At 44.4% G+C, this 23484-nt stretch overlaps 1 protein-coding gene across 1 annotated transcript in view; it reads left to right on the forward strand.

Moving 5' to 3' along the window:
- Positions 1-23484, forward strand: part of Fhod3 (formin homology 2 domain containing 3) — a 397434-nt gene that overhangs the window by 23440 nt on the left and 350510 nt on the right. The window contains exon 2 of the mRNA XM_051202091.1: positions 21096-21202. Within this exon, the coding sequence (XP_051058048.1) occupies positions 21096-21202 (107 nt within the window). The remainder of the gene's footprint in view (positions 1-21095; positions 21203-23484) is intronic.

Below are 23484 nucleotides of genomic sequence, written 5' to 3' on the forward strand. Positions count from 1 at the left end.
TCTTTTCTTAGTCTGCTGCAAAGGGTCAGAATTCTTGCAAGGGAGCCTACACCCACAGAGTGAAGAAGAAGAATGCCATTTTTGAAAGGACATATGCAAATTAGCATTCTATGGACATTTGCTGAGCTGGAGAACCCAGACATAGTGGGCAGAGCAGAAGGCAGTGTTGGCAGGCAAGAAGTCCACTTTTTCAGAAGCTGAATGAAAGATGTTTCAATAACTTGATTCAGGGGTTGGAAAGATGGCTCAGTGGTTAAGTGCTTGCCTTGCAAACATGAGGACTGGAGTTTGAATCCCCCTGAATCCATGTAAATGCTAAGTGGCAACCTGCCTGCAATTCAAAGCTGAGAAACCGGAGGGGGGATGCCCAGAGCAACCTGGCTAGCAATGTTAGACCTATTGACAATCTCTGAATTTGATTGAGAGACCCTGTCTCAATGAATAAGGTGGAAGATCGATTGAGGATGACTCTTGACATCAACCTCAGGCCTCAGTCTGCATACACTCACACTCACACACACACACACACACACACACACACACACACACACATGTACTTGCATACATTTGTGCATCCACACACAGGAAAATTAAAAAAAAATAGTAACTTAATGATTATTTCATGATAAGCCATAGCTGTCCCTTCTGGTGGGGAAGGGGGGTTCATCTGTGTAGTAGTGTTGCTTGGGACCATCTTTTGTGAGTGTGGTTGTCAGGTCAAGATAAAAAATGTCATTTGGCTTAAGTGTGGTGGCACACACCTGTGATCCTAGCACTGGGAGACAGAGGTAGGAGGTAAGGAGTTTCAGATCAGCCTTAGTGATATAGTAAGTTTCAGGTTAGCCCGGGCCATATCATCAGACCCTGTCTCAACAAAACAAGACAAAATAAACAAACAAATAAACAAAAGCTAAAGGAATGCCTTTTGTAAATAGTAGGATATCTTTTTGTCCGCATGTTGGTAATGGGAAAGTCAAGGGAAAAAAATGAGAAACATTTGATATAGGCAGAGAAAAGCTAAGATATGTCTACCAATGGCATGACTAGCTTATTATTTTGTTCAGGTAAGTTTAAACTTACCTCCATTTACTTAACTCCATTTTTTTTTTTTAAATTTTGAGACAAGGACTAGATATGTAACCTTGAATTGATATTGAACGCATGCAGCCCTCTGGCCTTAGCTTCCCAGGTGTTGGGATTACAGGCATGATCTACCATGCCTAGTGTAAAAAGTGTTCTTATTCCTAAAAGGCATCATCAAGAGTTTGCTCATAGTTCCTAAGTACTGCTGCTGTTCATGCATAAAGATGAGGTAGATGAGGTGAGTATTCCAGTCATTGATTTCACAGACCACATGCTGATTTCCTCACTTCTTTCTCATTAATAAAGTACTTTGAATGCTAAGTGTCTGCATTGATTAATTCATTGGTTTGGTTCTTGGAGGTCATCAAAACTCATGCAGCTCAGAAACTGGAGACCTAAGGGAGCCTTGCTTGCACATGCACAGTTTCTGGATGACGACTCCTGAATCATTAGGAGATTCAAGGGTTTTGCCCCTAGAGGAGTCGTTTATCTTCCAGCCAGCCAAAAATAGGCACAAAACCAGGCCTTTGCATGTTATCACTTCACAGTGTGTCACGAGGTTTCTCTGACTTGGGAATGCTTTCTGCCAAGTTGGAAAGCAGTTCAGGAAACTCTAGGGTAGCTTTGACACTTTCCTGTCTCCTCTGGAACCAGTATTTCCCCCAGTAGTGGTGAGATGATCAACTTCATTCTATGTATTTTGACTAAAAAGTTATATTTATCAAAGGGACTGAAGTGCTAGCATAGCTCTCAAACATTAGAGCTTTTCTGAGGACTGGATGAGTTAGCCTGTTAGTAGTACCCAGTCCATTTATTTGATCTTATGACATGTCCTCGTCACCTACAAAGTTCATGATGGGAATACTGAATGACTGAGTTATTAAAATCAATCTTATAATGTTTTTGGTAAGTTTATGTATTTTGTTGGGCTGCTTTGGTGATCTCAATGTGAAATGTGTCCCATAGGCTCATGTGTTTGAATTCTTTGTCCTGGTTGGTGGCACTTTTAGGAAGATTATGGAACTTTTACAAGAAGACACCTATTATGAGAAAGTACATCATTGGGAGTGGGCTTTGAAGTAGTATAGGCTGATCCTTCTTCCTGTTCTTTCTGTCAATCTGCTTCATGTTTGGGCATCAAATGTTGTTTTTCTGCTTCCTGTGTGTGGATCAAATGTGATCTCTCTACATCCTGTGTATGGATCAAATGTGATCTCTCTGCTTCCTGTGTGTGGATCAGATGTGGTCTCTCTGCTTCCCTATTGGCAGGCTAGCCTCATGTCCTTGCTGGCATGTCTTCTTCCCTGTGGTGGGCAGTACCCCACCTGGACCTGTGAACTCAAATAAGCCTCTGTCCCATCTCAGTTTCTTTTGATTATGGTATCTTATCATAGCAAAACAAAAGTGACAATATGACTAGTCATAGCTCTGTTCATGTCTTCTGTTACATGAGGCCTGTGGGTCACTGGCTGGACACATTGGATAATTTCAGATATTCTTTGAAGTTCCATGAATTCCCCAAAACACCATAAATAATGTCTTGTTGGTATAGTATGAGCTAGCCACTATAAGATGCTTTACCTTCAAGATGCTTTCGGCTCTTCACGGTAGTGGTACCATGTGGTGGGCCATGTTAGAAGTTGAGTGATTTATGTAAAGTCCACTGCTTCTGAGTGACAGAGCTGGGGATTGAAACTAGGTACCACCATCACTTCTTCCTTCTTCCCCCTCCTCTTCCCCTCTCCTCATCTTCATTTCCATAATTCTTTCTCAAGTTGGAGTCCATACTTCCTGGAAAGTGTGGGCACCATGGTGGCAGAAAGGAGGGTTTGGTCTTTGAGTTTACAATTTGAGAAAAAAATGTATCTTCCATTGGAAGTTGATAAACATTTCCTATAAAAGGTTCATGGAAATTTTTAGCCCTTGTAGACCATACAATCTCTATGGCAACTCTGCTGTTGTGATGTGAAAGCTCCATAGACATAGCTTTTGTGTCCCAATAAAACTTTATTTACAGAGCTTTGGCCCCCAGAGTGCAGTTTTCTGGTTCCTGCATTAGTCTATGTTGCCTTCTTCTCTTGCCAGACTCAACCCTCTTTGGACTCATTGCACCACTGCCTTCTTGGAAGCTTTCTGCTCTCTCTAGTCATCATCAGAGCCACACATTCCACTAATGTGCTGGGTACTGGGGCAGGGTGGTGGCCAGAATGAAGTTCTTGATTTCATGGGGTTGGCATTCTGGTGGGAGACAGGTAGGTGTATGTTAGATCATGGTGAGGGGTAAGAAGAATAGAGCAAGGGGATGGCTGGAGAGGGATGGGGCTATTCTGCCTGGGGGTGGTGCAAGAAGGACTCTAATTGGGAAGCTCTGGTGGAGAATTCTAGAGGGAGGGAAGGATCTCAGTCAGGCTGCTGGGTGGGGAAATCTGAATGTGAGAGAGGCGAGAACCCAGAACCTCAATATCTAAATATCTCAATATCTAAAAAGTCAGAGCCAATGCTTCTCATATTGTTAGCAGTCATTTTTTTTTCTTGTCAATGTAGCTTAAAAAAAAAAAAAAAAAGTCGGGCTTATTTTAGTTGATTTTTGTAGGGCATAGCCCACTATGGCAGGAATGCTATGGATAACTATGACTTGGTTCACAGTGGTTGGGGTGTGTGGCAGCTGCCTGTTATGTGATACTGGCCGGAGAGAGCTTGCACTGAGCTATAATCTTGAACCAGTGCTTCCCTCTCAACGCCCCTGAATGTGGACCACTTCCCTTACCTCCTAAAGGTTCTACAACTTTTAAAACAGTTCCATTCCCTGGGGGCCAAGTGTTCAAACAAAAGAGCCTGGGAGAACACTTCACTTCCGAATGTAACATTTCCCCAGAGGATCATGGTAGGGTGTTGTAGGAACATACAGCTGAAGACAGAGGACTTCCTATGCTAAGAGTCGAGATAATTGGAGGGAAGGCTTGGAGGATGAGGAGGAGCTTCATTTGGGTGTTTAAATGGGGCTGTTGTTTGGGTCTCTATGTGCAGATGTCAAATAGACAATGACTTGTTAAGTTAGCAGTTCACATTAGTGCTGTGTGGTGGGGGACTGACAAGACATAGATTAGATCGTCTTTACCGACAGAGGCTGGCTGGAGTTGCCCAGAGTGGGTGGGAAGAGTAAAAACAGTTTGGAGGCTTTGGCCCTTTGCTCTCAATACCTTTCATGCCTCAAGGATCTTACCTAAAACCATTTCTATGTTCTTTTTCTCCCTCTGTTATTCATGGGACTACCAGGCAGTCCTGGGATCCAATGCCTCTAAAATCCTGCATGTATACACCACCTACAGAAGTGTGCTGCTGCCATCTTTGTCCTACGCCTTGGTTCCGTTCCTGCCCGGCCAAGGAGTCTAATGCCCTCAGATTGTCCTGAGCAAAGCGCAGAGGCATGGCTGCCTTCTCTGCTTGTCTTCCGCTGGGCTACCTAATTTGTAGCTTTTCCAGTGTTATATAGTAACACACAGTCAATGTGTTAAGACCTGGAGGATTTTAGAGTTGTACAATCTCTGTAGGGTTTGCTCTCTTTCTAGAATGTTCCCTCATGCTGAGATTTCAGTTGCATAATTGGAATTCTGCTATGGCTCTCATTGAGTGGTGGCTGCTGTGTTTGCCGGGTTGCCCTATTAGTGGATTTGCATTTCTGTGAGCACAATACTTGACAGAAACAACTGAAGTGAGGAGAGGCATCTTAGCTATAACTATCAACTTGACCCAGTCTAGAGTCTCCTGAGAGAGGAGTCTCCATTGATGGCTGTGGCATCTCTCTCTCTCTCTCTCTCTCTCTCTCTCTCTCTCTCTCTCTCTCTCTGTGTGTGTGTGTGTGTGTGTAGGTAGTGTTCTTACTAACCACTGTGTGGTTTCTGCTTTAAGTTAAGTTTCTATCCTGAATTCTCTCAGTGATAGATGAGACCTGGAAGCATAAGCCAGATAAACCCTTTCCTCCTCTAAGTTGCTTTGGTCAGAGTGTTTTATCACAGTGAGAACAGAAAGGAGAACAAAATGTTTATTTTCACTCACAGTTTCAGGGGATTTCAGTCTCTCAGCAGAGTAGGCCCCAGTGGTGGTGGGTCAGGAGCCAGGGTGGAGCTGGACCAGGGGCTAAGCTATCACTTTCCAAGTCTTACTGCTAGCAACCTACTTCTGCCAGGAAACCCCACCTTCCCAAATGATTCCACTATCTTGTGAAAAAACATGATCCCATGGGGGATATTTCTGCATGAAATGATAGCAGGTGGTGAGATAGTACATGATGGTACTGGAAAGATGCAGAAAAAGGAAGTGATTGTGTGGAGTTTTAGCTGGATTGAGGAAAGGATGAAGCCAGCTGGCACTGAGGCCCTGTCTAGAGGAGAACAGGTCCCTCGTAGAGCTACAGATGTCTTGGGAGAGTCTGTATACCCCCAAGAATCACCTGCTACAGTGGAGAATCCCAGGGAAGATCTAAGAAGTCACTGCTGATGCACACCTGGAAAGAGATGCTTGCTCTGACGCCTCCCTCAGCTTGGGAGGTTGGAAGGAATCATAGCTTTCACTTGCCTATGCCAAGTCAGATCAACTGATAATGCCTACCTTCCAAGGAGGGAAAAAGGTGATTGATTGGTCCTGTCAACCAGAGAATGCATGGGGCTGGCTTCATTGTCTACTAGAGTGTTTCCAACTGTCTGGGAGCTGTCCCTGCCAGTTTCATGAGAGCTTTGTGTTCCTCATACCCTGGCAGGTAAACCACACACCTACAAGTCAGAATTGGCTTGGAATTAATCAATTTAACTGCAGACTAGCCATAATTGATCAGTTTTTGAAAAATGGGATAAGACAAAAATCACAGTTTTCTTCTTTTGGAAGTGGCGCTTGATAATGTCATTTTCATGTTTCACATGACGTGTAAAGAAAGCTTCTAGAGAAGTCAGAATAAAACTTCAGAGAGGGAAAAAAATATCAAAAGTAGCAAGAAGTTTCCTCCATCGAAGGAAATGGTATTTTGAGTGCTGTTTAAATGTAACGACTGATTTTTGTGCTTCTCTTGAGGAAAGCCAGCCCAGCAATAGGCTCACAATTACTGGCTTTGTTTTTCCTCAATTAAGCTGGAGCATGATGGGAAACTTTGACATGTATTTGAATGAACCAAATGAGTCCCTAAAGGAGAGGCTGGCTGAAGGCAGGAGATGTGGCTTGCAGTGTGGAACATCTATTGTTTGTCCGGCAAGAATCCAGCCTCCGACAGGTTAGCTATTGCCTCCTGTACAGGCTTAATTAACATAAGTGAATTGACTTCATGTGGGAAGGCCAGCCCCACAGTAAGGGGAAATGACTACCTGAGGAGCACTTGCTGTTTATATGTATATATCCTCCCCCACCCCACCCCCGGCAATCAGGGAGGCAACTTGGGACCATATCAAGATCAGGAAGGTCTTGGTGAAGAAAACATCAGAACAAGTATCTCTTTTATTACTGTCTGTCCATCTCCTGGATGCTCAGGACCCAGCTAGTGAATGAATGAAGTGTGGGATGCAAGCAGCCAGGGAACTGAGCTCAGATTGGGAACTGAGCATGCACTCTGGAGCTGGCTAGTTCCTGTGTATAAGAGCACACACTCCATTTCCCCTTCTAGGTCGTCCTATGTTTTAGGACCAATTGCTCTGTGTGCTAATCTCTTTTGCTTCTAATTTCCTTCAAGAGATAGGAATCCAAATATTTCCCTGTATTTTTGGAAAATAGGTAAGACATTATAAACCAATGTACGATTTTCCATGTTATTTTATAGAAGCAGGTTATGAAATATGAATTGTTGGTAACTGTTAAAAAAAGACTCAAGAATCTTTGAAGGGCACATGGTACTATATACTTGTCTTTCTAGAACTCAACAGGCTGAAGTAAAGGATGACAAATTTGATGTCAGCCTGGACTACATATTAATTCCTAGGCCCAGCATGGGCTATGGAGTGAGGCCCTGTCTCACATATATAATTAAAAAATAGTAAGTGAAAAAACAGCTAAGCATATTCCAAAAGATGATTTGAGCCTCTATTTGTGGTTTCTGGGCCAATTGACATAAACTATATCATCACTGAGTCTGTGTTCTTTAAACAAGGCCCTGACATCCCTGGTCACCTTGATGTCTGTAGAGAGGTTGTACTCTGATAGTCAAAGAAAGAGCTTTACGGTCCACCAGGTTGGAGGAACCCAAGGTTTCTAGGGTTGGAAAGAGCCTGGGCCTTGTTCCAGAAGGTGATACACGTGTGTGCCCTACATGGCAGAAAAGTTTGCTAGGTTAGTTGGACTGTGACTTTTGGATGAATCAGAAGCAAATTCCAGAGTCTGTGTAAGGTATACCTATAAAACTTGTGTTGGGGTGTGGGTATGCTAAGAAGAAGGTGACTGATGCAGGCAAGAGTCCTGGAACACCCAGGCATCAGATATAGTGACAAGTACCTTTATACATTATGACAACTCTGTCCCGTGTTTGTTAGTCCAGAAACTTGGGTTGGAGGAGCCCTGAAGCAACACACATTCTCTAGTCTGAGAACAGCTTCTTTGTAGAACTGTCAGGCTAGATTGTATTGTAGTCATCACAGCTCAACTCCACCTTTAACCTCTAGCCTTTTAATACAGCCTTTTAATCCAGAGCTTCATCCCAGCCACATCAAGTATCCCTCCTGTTTGAGGGTCTGGCTGACCTATGTTGTCCTTCCGTATGCCATAGGCATATGTGGATGCTTATTTTCTGTCTTTCACCTCTGTTGGGCAGGTCACTCCCAATACCACTCAGGGCTTATTGGACATAGTAAATTCTATTTGACATAGAAAATTCTATTGGATATAGAAAATTCTATTGGATATAGAAAATTCTATTGGACATAGAAAATGCTATTGGACATAGAAAATGCTATTGGACATAGAAAACTCTAGCTGGGCATGACACCTCTAGTCTACAGCTAGATACCTAGAGACTAGCCTGGGCTACGATTTGGTTGTTTAAAATGTTTATATTTATTCATTTATATACACATGTGCATGCACACACACACACACACATTCTCCTCTCTCATTCTCTCTCTCTCTTCCTCTCTCTTTTAGAACTTAGAAGACAACTTTGTAAAGTTGGTTTCATACTCTCATGGCTTCTAGGGATTGACCTCAGGTTGCCAGCATTGGGTGGAAACTGCCTTTCCTCACCAGGCCACCATCTTTCTGGCTCCTGGTCACATTTTTAATAATATTTATTCATTGGACTGTGTGTGTAGAAAGGCCCTGAGAAAAAAGTACTCAAGTTGAGCAGAGGCAGCATCTGGGCCATAAGTGAACTGTGAACAGGCTTCTGGTGCTGGCCTTTGTGCCCCAGCAACAAATGCAAGGAGCTCTGAAGTCTTCAATGGTCACCTTCAGCCCAGCACCCCGGCTTTCCCAAGGCTTCCCTGAGGCCTGTTTTCATGTCTTCTGGTACTGTAAGCTCAGACCTGGCTCCTGATTCTCATGGGAGTTGCTTGGTGGGAACTGCTTTGATTTTGGTGTTCGTAAGCTAGAGGTTTCAACCCTGTCCAGAATGTCTCAGCTAGAGGGGTTTCCCCATCGGTAAGAGGAGGAGACATGCCCAGCTTACCCCGAGCCTATGTCTGTGTTTCTGGAAAACTAGGGTTACTAGATCATGGTGGTTTAGGTAGCTGGAATGGGGGACCTACTGGGTGCACAGTTCCCATCCAGTGGAGCATTGCCTTTTCTGAGGATATAAGAGATTATGCAGGTCAAACTGTGACAGATCAGGCTCTCCTTGGAAGAACAGCCTGAATATTATGGCAATCTTACAGGACACAGGGCATGTCCCCAACCACATACATCTGGAGCTGCAATGCCTGCTTGGTCAGGCATTTTTCTTTAACATCTGGGAATGATTAAACTCTGCCTAAAACACAGTGGTAGGGCAGCTGCAAGAAACTCACTGGGGTGAAGGAGGGGGGCAAGCAGGCAGCTGGCTTGTGCATGGCCCTCCCTGCAGACGGTAGGTCTGAGGTGCTTTCCACATCCAACTTCCTTTGTCTTCTTTTTGAATCAGAAAGGAACCAAGTCCTGTCTTGTTACACATCTTCCACCGACTGCGAATAAAGCCATTTGAACTGCATCTGGGAGGAACCTGAGGAAAATTCTGGTTTAGGCTTTGAACAATTATTTATGTAAATGAGGCCTGTGATGGTTGATATTGTCAACTTGGCAAGGTCTCGACTGGCTTAGACAGCACCTGTGGATGTGTCTGTGAGGGAGTTTCTAGACTGGATTAACTGAGTCTGTTCCTTTCTTTCTTTCTTTCTTTCTTTCTTCCTTCCTTTCTTTCTTTCTATTAATTAATTTTTACATTCCAATCCCAGTTCCCCCTCCCTCCTCTCCTCCAGCTCCCCTGACTGCTTCCCCCATCTGCTCCTCAGAGAGGGTAAGGCTTCCCCTAGGAAGTCTTCTAAGTCTGTCCCATCATCTAGTTGAGGCAGGACCAAGGCACCTCTCTACCACCGACACCCCTGTGTCTAGGCTGGGCAAGGTTTCTCTCCATATAGAATGGGCTCCACTAAATCAGTTTGTGTATTGTCGTCTTGGATCCACTGCCAGTGACCTCATATATTGTCCCAGCCACACCATTGTCACCTATATTAAGGGAGTCTAATTCAGTCTTATGCAGGATCCCCATATGTCAGACTGGAGTCAATGATCTCTCACTAGCTTGGGTCAGCTGATTCTGTGGTTTCCCTATTATAACTGAGTCTTAACTTACCCTAAATTTGGGTAGCACCATTCCATGGGTTGGGGTTTCCCACTGACTGCAAAGGAGAAAGTGAGTTGAGTACCAGCATTCACTTCCCTCTGCTTCCTGAGTGTGGTGGCAGTGTGACCAGCTGCCCTAACTTCCTGCAACACTTTCCCACCTTCCCACTATAATAATGTGTGTTTTTAACCTGGGGGACAAAATCAAACTCTTCCTTCCTTAAGTTGTTTTGTAGGTATTTTGTCACAGCAACAAGACAAGCAGCCCAGGCTGGCCTCAAACTCCCAATTCTTCTGCTTCATTCTCTTGAAGGCTGAGAGTGCTGGCATGAGCCACCACCTTTTTGAAGAGAAAAGGGTTTCTGATTTTGAAAGCTCTTCTCTTAGCTCCTTCACTCTATTATTAAAAGAAAATGTTTTAACAGCTCTGGGGGCCAAACGTGAGCTCCACTTGTGCTAGGTAGGGGCTGTACTCCTGAGCCTCACTCAGCACCAACTCTTTGTCTTTTCAAAAGCCAGCACAGGGAGGCAGAGGCAGGAGGATCTCTGTGAGTTCCAGGCCAGCCTGGTCTACATTGCTAGGACTACATAGAGAGACCCTGTCTCAAAACAGAACACAAACGCAAAAACAAAATCATGAAACCCAACTAACCAGGCAGCCAGCCAACCAGCACTGTAGCATGTATTTTTACCTCTCAAGTGTTTCTGGATAGCAATAAGATGACTGAGAGTGAATCGAAAGCTCACAAAGGATGATGTACAAGTTAAAATTCCACAGTAAAGCATATTGTGGTTAAAACTTTGGTTTTGGGTGGGTGAGATGGTTCAGTGGTTAAAGGAAATGCTATATAAACCTGTCTACCTGGGTTTGATTCCTGGAGCCCACATAAAGGTGGAAAGAGAGAACAGACTCCATACAGCTCACCTCCGACTTCCAGAGGCTTCCTGCCCATGTCATGTATACAATAGTAATCATAAACAAACCAATTTACAAAATTTCATTAATTCTCGAAACTCAAAGCTCAGCAATCTTAAGTCCGATTATTTCATTTTATGTCAGTGGTCAGACTCCTCAGACACTCGGTGCTCTAACTCTGGACATTTCTAGAGTTACAGACCAATAGCTTTCCCCTCAGCTACACAAGTGTACACAGGGGTTAGAGAGTGTGGCCCCTAAATATCTCAGATCCGGCTGTGGCCATAACCCTGTTCCCAGCTGCCACACAACACGCATCGCTCACAAGGAAAGCCCACATCCCCCCCCTCCCAGGCATGTCTGAAACACAAATTAGAGATGACAATGTGTTTGGGTTTTTCTTTTCTTAGGTAACTAACTTGGGAGCATTGTGGCATTGTGAGGAGAGGCTTTGTGAGGGCCTTAGCTGTCCCCTCTGCGTGCCTGTTTGGATGGGCTGCTCCCTGAAGGAGGATGGCAGGAGAGTTCTTCCTTGGAGATGGTCTGTTCTTGAGCAGGCAGTGTGTGCTCCCTCCCCTCCCCTCCCCTCCCCTCCCCTCCCCCCTCCCCTCCCCTCCCCCTCCCCTCCCCTCCCCTCCCCTCCCCTCCCCTCCCCTATCCTCTCCTCCTTGTTCTCTTTCCCTTCCCTCCCCCTTTCCTTTGCTGTCTCCCAGTTACACACGTACAGTTTGCCATTTACAGGTACATGACGCCTATAGGTGTTTCAAGTGTATTGCAAAAGGTACGGCAGAGATTATGGGCGACAGTGTTTGACGAGGCCCTTCCTAGGCCTCTACTTCATGCTATCTGCTGGGGAAGGCATCAGTGTGAAGCAGGCTCCTATAGACACAGCGATCAGCTTGTTTCCATAAGCTGCTGCAATGGAGAGGCAAACAAGTGAGGGCAGGTGGTGCATGCTGACCTCAGCACCTGAGACTCCCAGGATCTCACAACAGCACACATCACAGACCTCTGCAGAGCTGTTTTGAGGTGCGATTTTCACTCACCACTGAGCTAGGCTGTCTAGTCATATAGTTAATGAGTTACTAAGGGAATAGAGTAAGTAAGGACATGGCTGACTTCATGCTGCTGATTTGGAACTTGCTTGGTTTTTGAGGAGGTGTTGGGCTGAGTGTACATAGCATATAGTGTCATAGACAGCTGAAAAGAAAGAAGCTGGGCGTTGGTGGCGCACACCTTTAATCCCAGCACTCGGGAGGCAGGTGGATCTCTGTGAGATGGAGACGGGTCTACAAACTCCATAGAGAAACCCTGACTCGAAAAATCAAAAATCAATATTAAAAAAAAAAAAAATGAAGAGACTTTGCATCCGGGAATAGTGTCTGAGGATAGAGAGCTGTTGCATCTCTGCAGTCATGGTTCAGAGTTACAGTGCACAGGAGCCAGTTGGACAGGTGGTCTGGAGACTCTGCATGCAGCAAAGGAAGTGTGGCAGCAAAGAACCTGCGGAGGCTCTACATTGCTCTGTTCTCCTGAGAACGTAGAACCTGGAGCTCAGTGTATTTTCTCTTTACTCTTACCTATTGGCAACTAACCAAAACTATTCTAAAGGCTAAGCTGGCCACCCTGAGCAAGGCATGGGCTGCTCACTGCCATTGTGACATCTACCCATCTTTGTTGTTTTATAGCTGTGATAATGAGCACTGGCTTGGTTTTCTTTTCTTCTGGGGATGCTTCGACTGGCTCAAGTGTTCTGGTTTCCTGGCTAGCATGCAGCTCACACTCTAGAATTATTGAAAGCATTTCCTAGAAGTTCACAGTGGCAGCCAGCTGGACTTTCCATAAGGTGTGGCTTCTGCTTCTGGATCGGGTCATGGGTACCAGGTAGAGCTGGAGGCTTGGCTTGTTGGTGCTGTTTCCAAGGATCCCAGGGCATCTTTGCTGGATGTTAGCCCAAAACACACAGTTGGACCTGGGGATATACTTGCTCATTAAAAGGAACCCATGAGGCTACATGGTGGCATTGGAAGGAGAGCCAAGGATTGGGAGAAGAGGAACATTGTCTGAAGGAATCTAGCAGCATTATCTCTACCTTTTTTTTCTCAGAGTGGAGCCTAAGATTCCTGTATCTATCTACCAAGTAATGGTGGGACTTGAATTATATAGATCCCTGTCATCTATCTGCCTAGACCCACATCATTTGAATATTTTAGCTGTGATCCAATGTTCCACAAGGCTCTTATATGTGGATAGTGACAACTCTTGGTTAAAGGGTATTGGGGTTCTGGGTTGTATTCTACAGGCCTTGTCACGAGGGGATATAAGTTAGAAGAGCTCCCCATCAGTCAGCTATTCCCAGCTCACAGTCTAGAGTCCACAGGCTGTGTGGCTAAGTGGTGGTCCATGAGTGTTCAGATCCTTTGCACAGTTTTAAATGGGGCTGTTTGCCTTTTGCTGTTCAATCGTGACAGTTTCTTATATGCTCTAATACGAGTCCTTCACCAGATGCACAGAAGTCCCTCATGGCTTTCCTCTTTTTCATTTTCTTTTCTCAATAGGATTTTACTATATATTTTAGGCACAGAGTACAGGGGACAGTGATTAATGACAACCCTTCCTAGTCCTGTACTTCATGATGTCAGCTGGAAAATGCATTGGTGTGAAACAGTCCTATATCAGGGTGATCAGCCTGTCACCATGGAGCTGCTTACTGGGAGATGCAAATGAGAAAGGAAGGATGGTGTGTGCTGAATGAAGTACCCTTATGGTGGCTCATAACCACCTGAAACTCTAATTCCAGGGCTTCTGAAGTCCTCATCTGGACTCTCTGGGCACTGCAGAACATGTGGTATGCATAAGCATATGCAGGTAAACACTCATACACATAAGATAGGAATAAATAAATCTTAAAAAGGTGCCAAACAACACAGCATGTACACACACTCCTACATACACACACACACACACACACACACACTACATGAACATATATCACAGAGTGAGTGAAAAAGAAAGAAAACTTACAGCAGAGAAAAATAATATAATTAATATAATTAAAATTTGGTGCTTTGAAAAGATGAATAAAATTTATGTATGTCTCTCTTAAATAATCCCAAATGCCTCCGTTTATTTAGACAAAATAGGTTAGAAAGAGAAATTCCAGCTTTATACTAGCTCCACACACTTTTTACCTGGCGTTTCCCATGTTGAGGAATACAACTTCTACTTATTAATTTGCTCAGGCAAGAAATTCAAGATTTTGCTTCTGTGTTAGACACTTCCATATTGCATCAGTCACCTAGGCTCCCTCCCCTTTCTACCTTAGCTCTCATATTGTCCCCCTCCTTCTCCTTCTCTCCTGAAACAGTGATGGAGCTATTTTTCAATTTTAATAAAATAATGTAGAACACAGAACATGGTACCTATGTAAGCCAGCACATTCTAGCTTTATCAATGAAAAAGTCTGATCTACTTTTCTGGCTATTTACTGATAAGGAATCATTTTGCTTGTATACGTGTTACCATTTCCTAAAGCTCTCTCCTTTGTCTTCCCAAGGAATCTGGTAGAGGTTCTTGCTGTTGGTGGTTGGACTGTGTGCTCTTCTTAGTTTAAATGTGATTTGGAAGCTGCTTGAATCAGCTTAGGAACAAGGCTGCTCTTGCTTGAGTTAGTGACCACAAATAGCTTACCTAGGCTTTGGAGGAAGTAAAATCATGCCACTTTCAAAGTAAGTACATTCATGATATTTCCTAATTCCCAGGTGCTGGGTCTTCAGAAGTGTCCTTGCAGTTTGCTCCCTAACTCATTTGTTAAAGTGCCCGGGTTACAATTACTCCAAAGAGTCTCCTTGAGAGGTGCTTGCTAGGATTGGTCAATAGGACTGATTTCCTTTTGATTTATCATGTATTCAGTTTCTTTTTCTCTTAAGAAAACTCACCAGTTGTTCCCTATATTTACAACTTTAGTTTTATCCTTATAAATATGAATTTCTTTTTGTGGTAAAATATGTGGCATTATCATCAGTCAGGGTCCAAGGGGGGAACTGATAATAAAATCTATGTGGATACCCAAATACATGGATGTTCAAATACCTTAGGTAAAATGGCATAGTATGCCTATAACTTATGCCCATCCTCCAGTGTAATATATATCATGTCTAAATTACTAACAATATGCAATATTATGTCAGTGGTCACTACACTGTATTGTTTAGGCAACAGGAACGAACATCTGACATATCCAATGCAGAGTAATAGTCCCTGATTTAATTCACATATGGGAAGCCCATTTATGTACCATCAGGGTCAAAGGGCCAACTGTGCATACACAGGGATCCACACCAGGAGGATATGTAGTTTACAGGGTAATGAAATGAACAGCATAGCTTTGCTATGCACCAGAGCAGGCGTCCTCCACTTTAACCTCTGCAGTGCTTTTTACAGGAGGGCATAGCCCCTAGAAGCCTAAGTGATTGAGCCAGGGTTTAGAGTTGTTTTTGTTAGGAACTGTGAAAGGAACTGTCTTTGTTAGGGTTTCTATTGCTATGAAGAGACACCATGACCACAGCAACTCTTATTAAGGAAAACACTTTATGGGATGGATTACAGTTTCAGAGGTTCAGTCTTGTATCATTATGGTGGGATGTGGCAGTGTGCAGGCAGACATGGTGCTGGAGAAGGAGCTGAGAGTTTCACATCTTGATTTGTAGGCAACAGGAAGTGATCTGAGACACTGGGTGTAGCTTGAGCCTATATGAGACCTCAGAGCCCACCTCCACAGTGGCACACTTCCTCCAACAAGGCTGTATCTACTCTAACAAAGCCACACCTCCTAATATTGACACTCCCTATGAGCTTATGGCGGCCAATTAAAATCAAACTACCACACATGGTACCCATGGCATGGCTTGTTGGAAAGCCGTCTTTTTAAACTTTTGTTTTGCTTGTCACTTAAACCCAGCTTCTTTTCTCTGCTGCTCTTGGCTGTAGCTGTTTAGTATTCAACTAGCTGAAACACACTGACTACTTTTGTGCCCCTACTAGAGTTTGGGTCAGCTTGAAGTGGACACTAAGGATGTGCATGGTGAATTCAGCCTTTGAAAGGGCTTCCAGGGTTCTTAGTGTTTGAGCGGTGAGTGGTATGTGGGTCTGGAACCAGAGAACTTGCAAATGCTAGAGTCCCTCATAATTTGTTGTTCACTGGTTATTTTTCTTACCAATGAGATAAAATTTCTTAGCTAAAGCAACTCAAGGGAGGCAAGATTTATTTTGTGGGTATAGTCTGTCATGGCAGAAGAGGGAAAGCAGTGGAACAGTTCCTGGCTGTAGCAGTGGGAACTTCCTCACCAGGAGGCAAAGTGGTTGGAGACAGGCTCCTGTATATAGTGACTTTCTCCCTCTAGCTATTACCCACCTTTTTTTAAACACCCTCCTGTATACCCCCTCCCCCCATTCTCTTTCAAACTCATGGCCTTCCCCCCATCAGTTGTAGTTACATACATACATGCACTTGCATACACAAATATATTGCTAAATATGACCCATTCAGTCTGTATAATTTTCTTGTACATGTTTTCAGAGCTATTTGTATTGGATACCCAATTGATCTGCTCTCCCCGAGGAAGACTATTTCTCCCACTCTCAGTAGGCATTCCTTGGTTGCCTACAGTTCTTTGTGTAAGGTTGAGGCCTCACAGTCTTTCCCCCATCCGCTTTGTTATGACAATTGTCCTCGTTCAGCTCATGTTTGGGGAGTTATGTTTGTGGGAATTTATGGGGGTACATTCTGACATTACTAAGAAACACAATATCACAGCAATTTCTGTGACCTCTAGCTCTTGTAATCTTCCCACCCCCTTTCTGCTATGTCTGCCTAGGTGCCAGAGTATTCTGTAGATGTATCCACTAGGACTGGGCTACATAACCCCACATTCTGATTGGTTGTGGTTTTCTGTAATGGTCTTCATATGTTGCAAAGAGAAATTTCCTTGATGTGGGGTGAGGACTACACTTATCTGTGGGTGTAAGGACAAATATTTAGAATGTACTTAGGGATTATGCTGGTTTAGTAAAGTGGTGGTTGTAGGTTCTCCTCCAAGACCCATGACTTCACTAGCCTGGCTAGATTTCTTGAACCAGGCATGATTTCCCTCTTGTTCTGTGGGTCTTAAATCTAATGAGAGAGTTATTGGTTACCCCTAAGGTATGCATGCCACTACTGCACCTTTTGTGTTATTAGGCCATACTAAACATTATTGTGGTTCATAAACCTCATAGCTGGATAGAATTATTGGTTTTTGTCCCCTGCTTTGAAAGTTTGCATGGCGCTTTCTGTATATAATGAAAGCTAGTGCAGGGAGGAGGCATTCAGGTCAGTTCTAGCTCTGGGACCTGTATCTGAAGTGCATGTTGTTTTCAACAATAGGGCCTTAACTTCCATCTCCAGGGTAGGCAGTGGCAACCAAGGGCAACAGCAATAGGCTGAATGTTTTAGGTCTCTTGGAAAACCATGATCAGTAACTAAAAAGAGGGCTTTTCATACCTGGTGTTGTATGCCCCACCTCTTAAGGGATACACAATGTTCCCAAAATGCTACCAGCTGGGGTCCAAATGTTCAAGCACAAGAGCCTGCTAAAGATTCATATTCAAGCCACAACATTGTCATTTTATTTTTGCTTTGAAGTTTGCAAGAGAAGGAAGGTGAGAAACAGTAGAGTGAGCTCTGGAGAGTAGGGACTTTACATACCTGCTTTCTCTCACTTCTCTGGGAGGGGCTTTGGAATCTCTGCTCCCTAATTCCTTTGTGCTTCAGGTCCCTTGTATTCAGCACCTGTTGCTGTCCTTTGTCCCCAGCAGGAGTTTTAACTTAGGAAGGGTCAAGGTTAGGTATGTGTGCTTTGTGTTCTCAAGGCTGGATATTGGGTGGCTATCCCTACTTCAGCTTGTCATGTCATGGTACATTTAGTGAGAAACTTGTACAGATAGCCTCTCCCCAACCACCCATGCAGACTCTGGGAACTCTGATGGTCAGATTTGCTCTACCTGTCTGCTGCGGGTGGTCTGTGCTGACAGATCACAGAGAGAAGAAACTGACCTAAATTAACAACCACGAAGTTACCCTGAAGCCCAAGGATCTACTGGGAAGCGCTGGCTTAGGGTTGTTTCTCTGTTTCTACTGGGTTGTCTCGTGTGTCTGTCATCAGCCTTTGAATCATCTGGAGCTTGGCAATCTAGATTGGCCTCCCTCAATGGCGGGATTCCAATAACCACAAGGGAGGACAGCTCCTGGGAGTGAGTGCCTGTAGTTGTCAACTAGGCTACATCAGGTGTCACCCATGAGAAGCAAGGCACAGGCCAGCTTGGGTTCCAAGCTGTTGTACAGATCACACAGGGAGTGTGGATGGGAGTATGGGAGGGTCCCATTAAGCGACACAAGTGAGTGAGGCTCAGTTGAGATTTTCTTTAAATGGTGAAGTCTATTGTTAAACCACGTATTTTCTCATTTCTATGCAACTACCAAAATTAGTTTAAAGGGTAGCCTCATGTGTATTTATAGAAGGGTTCTGTTCAAATCTATTTCAGGGTTACACAGAAATTTTATTGCCTAGACTAGACTCTAGACTTGCTGCCAGGACCCAGATAATCATTAAACCACCCCAGCAACACACCACTTCGCTGGCTTAGGGAAAGGGAAAGAGTATATAAATCGAGACGTGACATCAGCCTTACTTCAGATGTTTGAGGTTTTTCCGGAATGGTGAGCCTGCCCTTCTTGAGTTCACTGTCTTTGTAGGAACAGTCGAAAGAACCCCCGAGTCACTTGGTGCAGCATCTGTATAAGGAGCAGAGGGGGCTTTCTGTGTCACCAGCTGCTTGTTTAAGTGGAGTGTTTTGACTGGGGCAGTAGGGGGGGAGTGGCACATTCAGGAGATGCAGAAGGACCTTTATTGTGAGTCTGGGATCGACTCCCTCTGGGGCGGCTTGATCCCTGCCAGAACCCTGGCCACAGGTTGACAGCCTGCAACCTGATCTGAAGTCTCAGCCATGCCACTGTCACTGCCCCTAGATTCCCTAATGGCCACCCTTCTATAATAGCCCTGTAATGCTATCTTCCCACATGGCTCCCTGCTTTGCCTTATGTCCTGAAGTGCCCGACGATGTCCTGGCCACCAAACTTCCAGCCAAGAAAGGAGTGCAGGGGACAATGCTGCCAGGGGATCAGGGTTGACATGAAAATTGTCAGAGTCAGGAAATTCCAGGGCCCTTAAGTCATCTGGGAGGACATTTGACATGAGAGGCCAAGGCAAGGGATCAGGTTGCCTCCCCCTAAGCCGGAATGGAGGCCAGGGACTCGGTCTGGCAGGGAGATGTCTGAGTCCTTCGGTAAGAAAGGCTTGGATATTTCTGCCTACGTATTTATAAAACCAATTTGAGATTAGCCTTTCCTCTTCCCCTCACACCTTGGCTTTGGGTACTTGTTTAGGAAATTTGTAACTGTTACTTAGTAATCATTGCCGAGGTTGAAATGGCTAATCTTTGTTGTCAACTTGATTTAGAATTACCAGGAAGACACACTTCTGAGTCTGTCCACAAGAATGTTTCTGGGAAGGTTTACCTGAGGAAGGGAGAGCCCCTGTCTTGAATTTGAATGTGGGTGGTACCATCTCGGGAGCTTGGGGTTTAGATCAAAAAAAAAAAAAAAAAAAAAGAGGAAGTGTGTGCTGAGCTCCAACACTCATCCCTCTGCCTCCTCACCTAATGCAACAACAGAGGCTTCTTGTTTCTTGTTCCTGCTTCCACACCTTCCTGGACATCCACTCTTAAACTGCAAGACAAAACAAACCCTTCCCTCAGTCACATCAGTGAACCAAGTAATACAGGCTTCTACCAGTTTGTGAAAGCAAGACCCAAAGCTCACCCGGAACTCTGAACTATCTTGGTTTCACTATGTCGTTCTAGCCCCACAGTGTTTTATCCATTCTCCTTGGCTCTCATGATGGTAGTTTAAACATTAATCTTGTGTCTTGGGTATAACGGTGAGACTGGGTATGCATCACGGCATAGCTCTGGCAGTACGTTCCCTCCCTTGGCATCCGGGCCTCTGTGCACACCATGCCCCTGAGGGCATGTCACTGTCCCAAGTTGCTTTTCACCCCCTGCTTGTTCTACACATACCCCACATGTTCCTCTTAAGGGACTAAGAGGCCCATGTTCACCTCTTCTTTTTCAGTAGAGAGACTCACTAGGGTAAGTGCACAGACACTTGCTTACCCCTTCATTATGGGATCCAGTTGGTGACATTTGGCTAGGAAACAATGATAGTCTTCTTTTGAGTGGGGACTTGGGCAATATTATGGAGGGGTTTGGCATCTCTGCTGAAGCAGTCACTGAGAATAAACCGAGGAAGAGCATCTACTGACTGGCAGTTGTCTAACTTGGGTCTTACTCTAATCTAGAGTCTGTCTGCTCCACTCTTTGTATCTCTGAGGGAAGGAAGCCTTTCTGTGTTCTTTGGTACCCTGCCTGGGTCAGATATATAATTTTGTTAAGATGATGTTCTGGAAATGGTGGTAGTTAGTGATGCCTGGATTGTGAGGAGGGGACTGAAGCCTGAGGATCTGTTGTCATAGGCTGGGAAAATTGTGGGGTTTCCTGCTGTTATTTGGGGGCTTGACACAGAACATGTTGAGGCAGATCCCCAGAGGGCCTTGAAGACCATGAAGGAAGATTCACATGCTCACATGAGGCTTCTGGGAATTAAAGTGGACATTCGAAATGGGGCTGACTAGTCCCACCAGGACAGGACTACAGTTGCGATTGCCAGTATACTCCTCCTACCTCTTCTCTTGCCTCTTGCTATACTGTGATTTCAGCCGTGAGCTACCATGGTTGCCTGCATTTTGCAACTAGAGTCTTGACTCACCAACTAGGATGAATAATAAAAGCCATCCTGACAACTCAAGGAGTCAAATGCGACTTATATACTTGGTTTACTCATATTATTAATCTCAGTCTTTGGAAAAATAATTTACCTGTATTTTAAGTGCAAGTAATCATTCTAAGTATGACAAAATGCTGCCCACTACGACTTCAGAATCTGAACAACTCGGGCCAGTACCAGCCCTCTGACAGATACCGCTGTCTACTTGTACCAACTCCGCTCCAGGATGCTCACACTAGTACATGCCTTCCTCCAGGTAGGCATCACAGTTCAGAGTAATGCTTGATTTTTAAAAAGCCCATGGGGGCAACTTGATGGTATGTGGTCCCCTCTAAAGAAATGGTTGGGACTAACTCCTTCGTTTTCTCCTAGCTTGACGACTGTACCCTGCAGCTGTCCCACAATGGTGCTTACCTGGATCTGGAGGCCACACTGGCAGAACAGCGGGATGAGCTGGAAGGCTTCCAGGATGACACAGGGTAAGCACAGTCACCATCCCTGACCGTTGGTCCCACTTCCTGCCAGCACTGGTGTGCTGAAGCCTTAAAATGTTTTGGAGAAATCACCTTGGCCTTCGCCTTCACTTAGAATCATACAAAGTCCTCATTGGTAACTGTAGATTTTTTTCTATCTTGAAGGACTTTGCTCCTTGGGGGGTAGCCTGGCTTAAGAGAAGTTTCTGGGATGGGTTAATTGAGCACACAGCATTCTCTTTTAAGGGATTTTTTTTAAACCAAAGTATAACAAATCTACATTCCCTAGATTTTTGTGGGCCAACAGCTGTTTTAAGCACTGTTTCCAATAATTTAGTTGATAATTTCATTTTCTTGGCAGGCATCCTGGTAGTTTTATGGTATATAATCTTTTCTACTGATTAGAGTGGGTAAAGTAATTATTAATTATGTTAATTAAAATGTTATTTCTTAGCCTATATCTGTATTGCACAATACTCAGGATTGTTATACTGAAGGATCAGTCAGTAATCATGATAAATCAGAGATGTATATAGAAAGCGAAATCTCAGTACATGTGCAGATAACCAGCCTTCCTGTGTCAACCGAGATACTGTCAGAGCCACCTGATGGGGCTGCCTCTCTTCCTGTCCCTTGTCCACATCAATCCATGCATAGCTCTGATTTTATCACCTTCCTCTTGACATTCACAGAGTTCCTAATGCCTTCCAGGTCATCCTCAGCTGTTGTTATCGGGTGTTCAGAGAGCCCCAAACCTATCTGCCACTCTCTTGACCACACTGAGAATATAACTAGAAGTTATTAGCTGAGAGTAATGATTTTTTTTCATGCAGAGTTGGAACAACAGGGACACATGGGAATCTTCCTTGTGTTATTTTTAGGTAGGTCCCTAGCACCAGTGTGCCCTGATGGCTTTCCAGAGCTTCCACCACTTTAGAAGCCTCCATAGTTTAGGCTCATTATTTCTTTACTTGTCCATCTTCTCTTCTGATTAAACACTATGACATCAGAACTGTGCCTGTCTGAAAGAATGCCCAGCACCTGGCATTTCTCAGCATTTTTAAACCCTTGAAGATGGCGAATGGCAAAGTCTCAGAATGAATTCCTATGTGTCATGACTGGGGTCATCAAAGAGGTCAAAGTATTTTGTAGGATCAAGCAAAGTTCTTTGAAGACATCCCGGTTGTCTTCAGTGACACAAGGACCAGGCAAATAGTGTATGGGTAAACTCTCGGGGTGCTTCATAGGCTGCACATGCAAGAGGGGTCTCTCCATCCAGCAGTGCAACTGCTCATCAGCATGACTTTCATTTGTCCTTCAGATAGGCTTTCATGTAGCCCAGGCTAGACATCAGAACTTGCAATCTAACAAAGGATGACCTTGCACTTCCCATCCTCCTGCTTTTACCTCCCAATGCATGTTAGGCAAGCACTCTACCAATTGAACCACATTGCCAGCCCCCACCAGTATTTTAAAAATGGACATTAAATGTTTATGGGATCAGTATATTCAGGGGACATCCCATTGCAATCTTTTTTTTTTTTTTATTTCTGACAACGACATCCCTTTGTAGATGTCAGAATACTGGCTGGAATGACAGTCTCTGAATGCCTTCATGGCTCATTGATTGAACAGACCCCAGGAGTGTTATGAGTAGATCATTGTCAACTTGAAAAATGTTTCTAGTGGAGTAATGCCTAAAGACCGTGTCTTCCCTGATTTTTTTTTTATTATTATTCCAAAAAGTTGAAACCTATCAGGCAGCAATATTAGAATAAAGATGAAGGGAAAAGAACACATGGAGGTTCCTCATTTACAGACTCTTTTGAATAATTGAAAGAGTAGTGGTTGGATTTTGTTAACATCGTTTTTCATCAGAGACAACTGAAGGTCAGAAGTTGAGTCACACATCTCAGGTAGTAGAGCCAGGAGCAGATGGTGGGCCCAGTATATGCACAGCGGGGCTGAATCCAGAGTCAGCAGCTCTCTGTTACCCAAGGAACTTATGGCAAAGGCACTTCAGGTCCTACACAGTATGACATCTGCATCTGTGATGACATGAGGTTGGATCAAGCAATGCCACTCGTCTTGGTTTACACCACTTCCTTCAGTGGGAGCAGCCCAGCCTCACTCCATCTGGGTACCAGAGGAGGGAAGATATCCTTGCTGCCTTATCCATCTTGATACATCCCATGGGTGACACCAGCATCCAGGTACTACAGGCTACTCCACAGATGGCACTACAAGGCTGGGGAGTGTAAACTATGCTCCCGGGGGTAGGGCCTGGT

The sequence above is a fragment of the Phodopus roborovskii genome, unplaced genomic scaffold, assembly GCF_943737965.1.
Source record: "Phodopus roborovskii unplaced genomic scaffold, PHOROB, whole genome shotgun sequence".
Taxonomy (NCBI): Eukaryota; Metazoa; Chordata; class Mammalia; order Rodentia; family Cricetidae; genus Phodopus; species Phodopus roborovskii.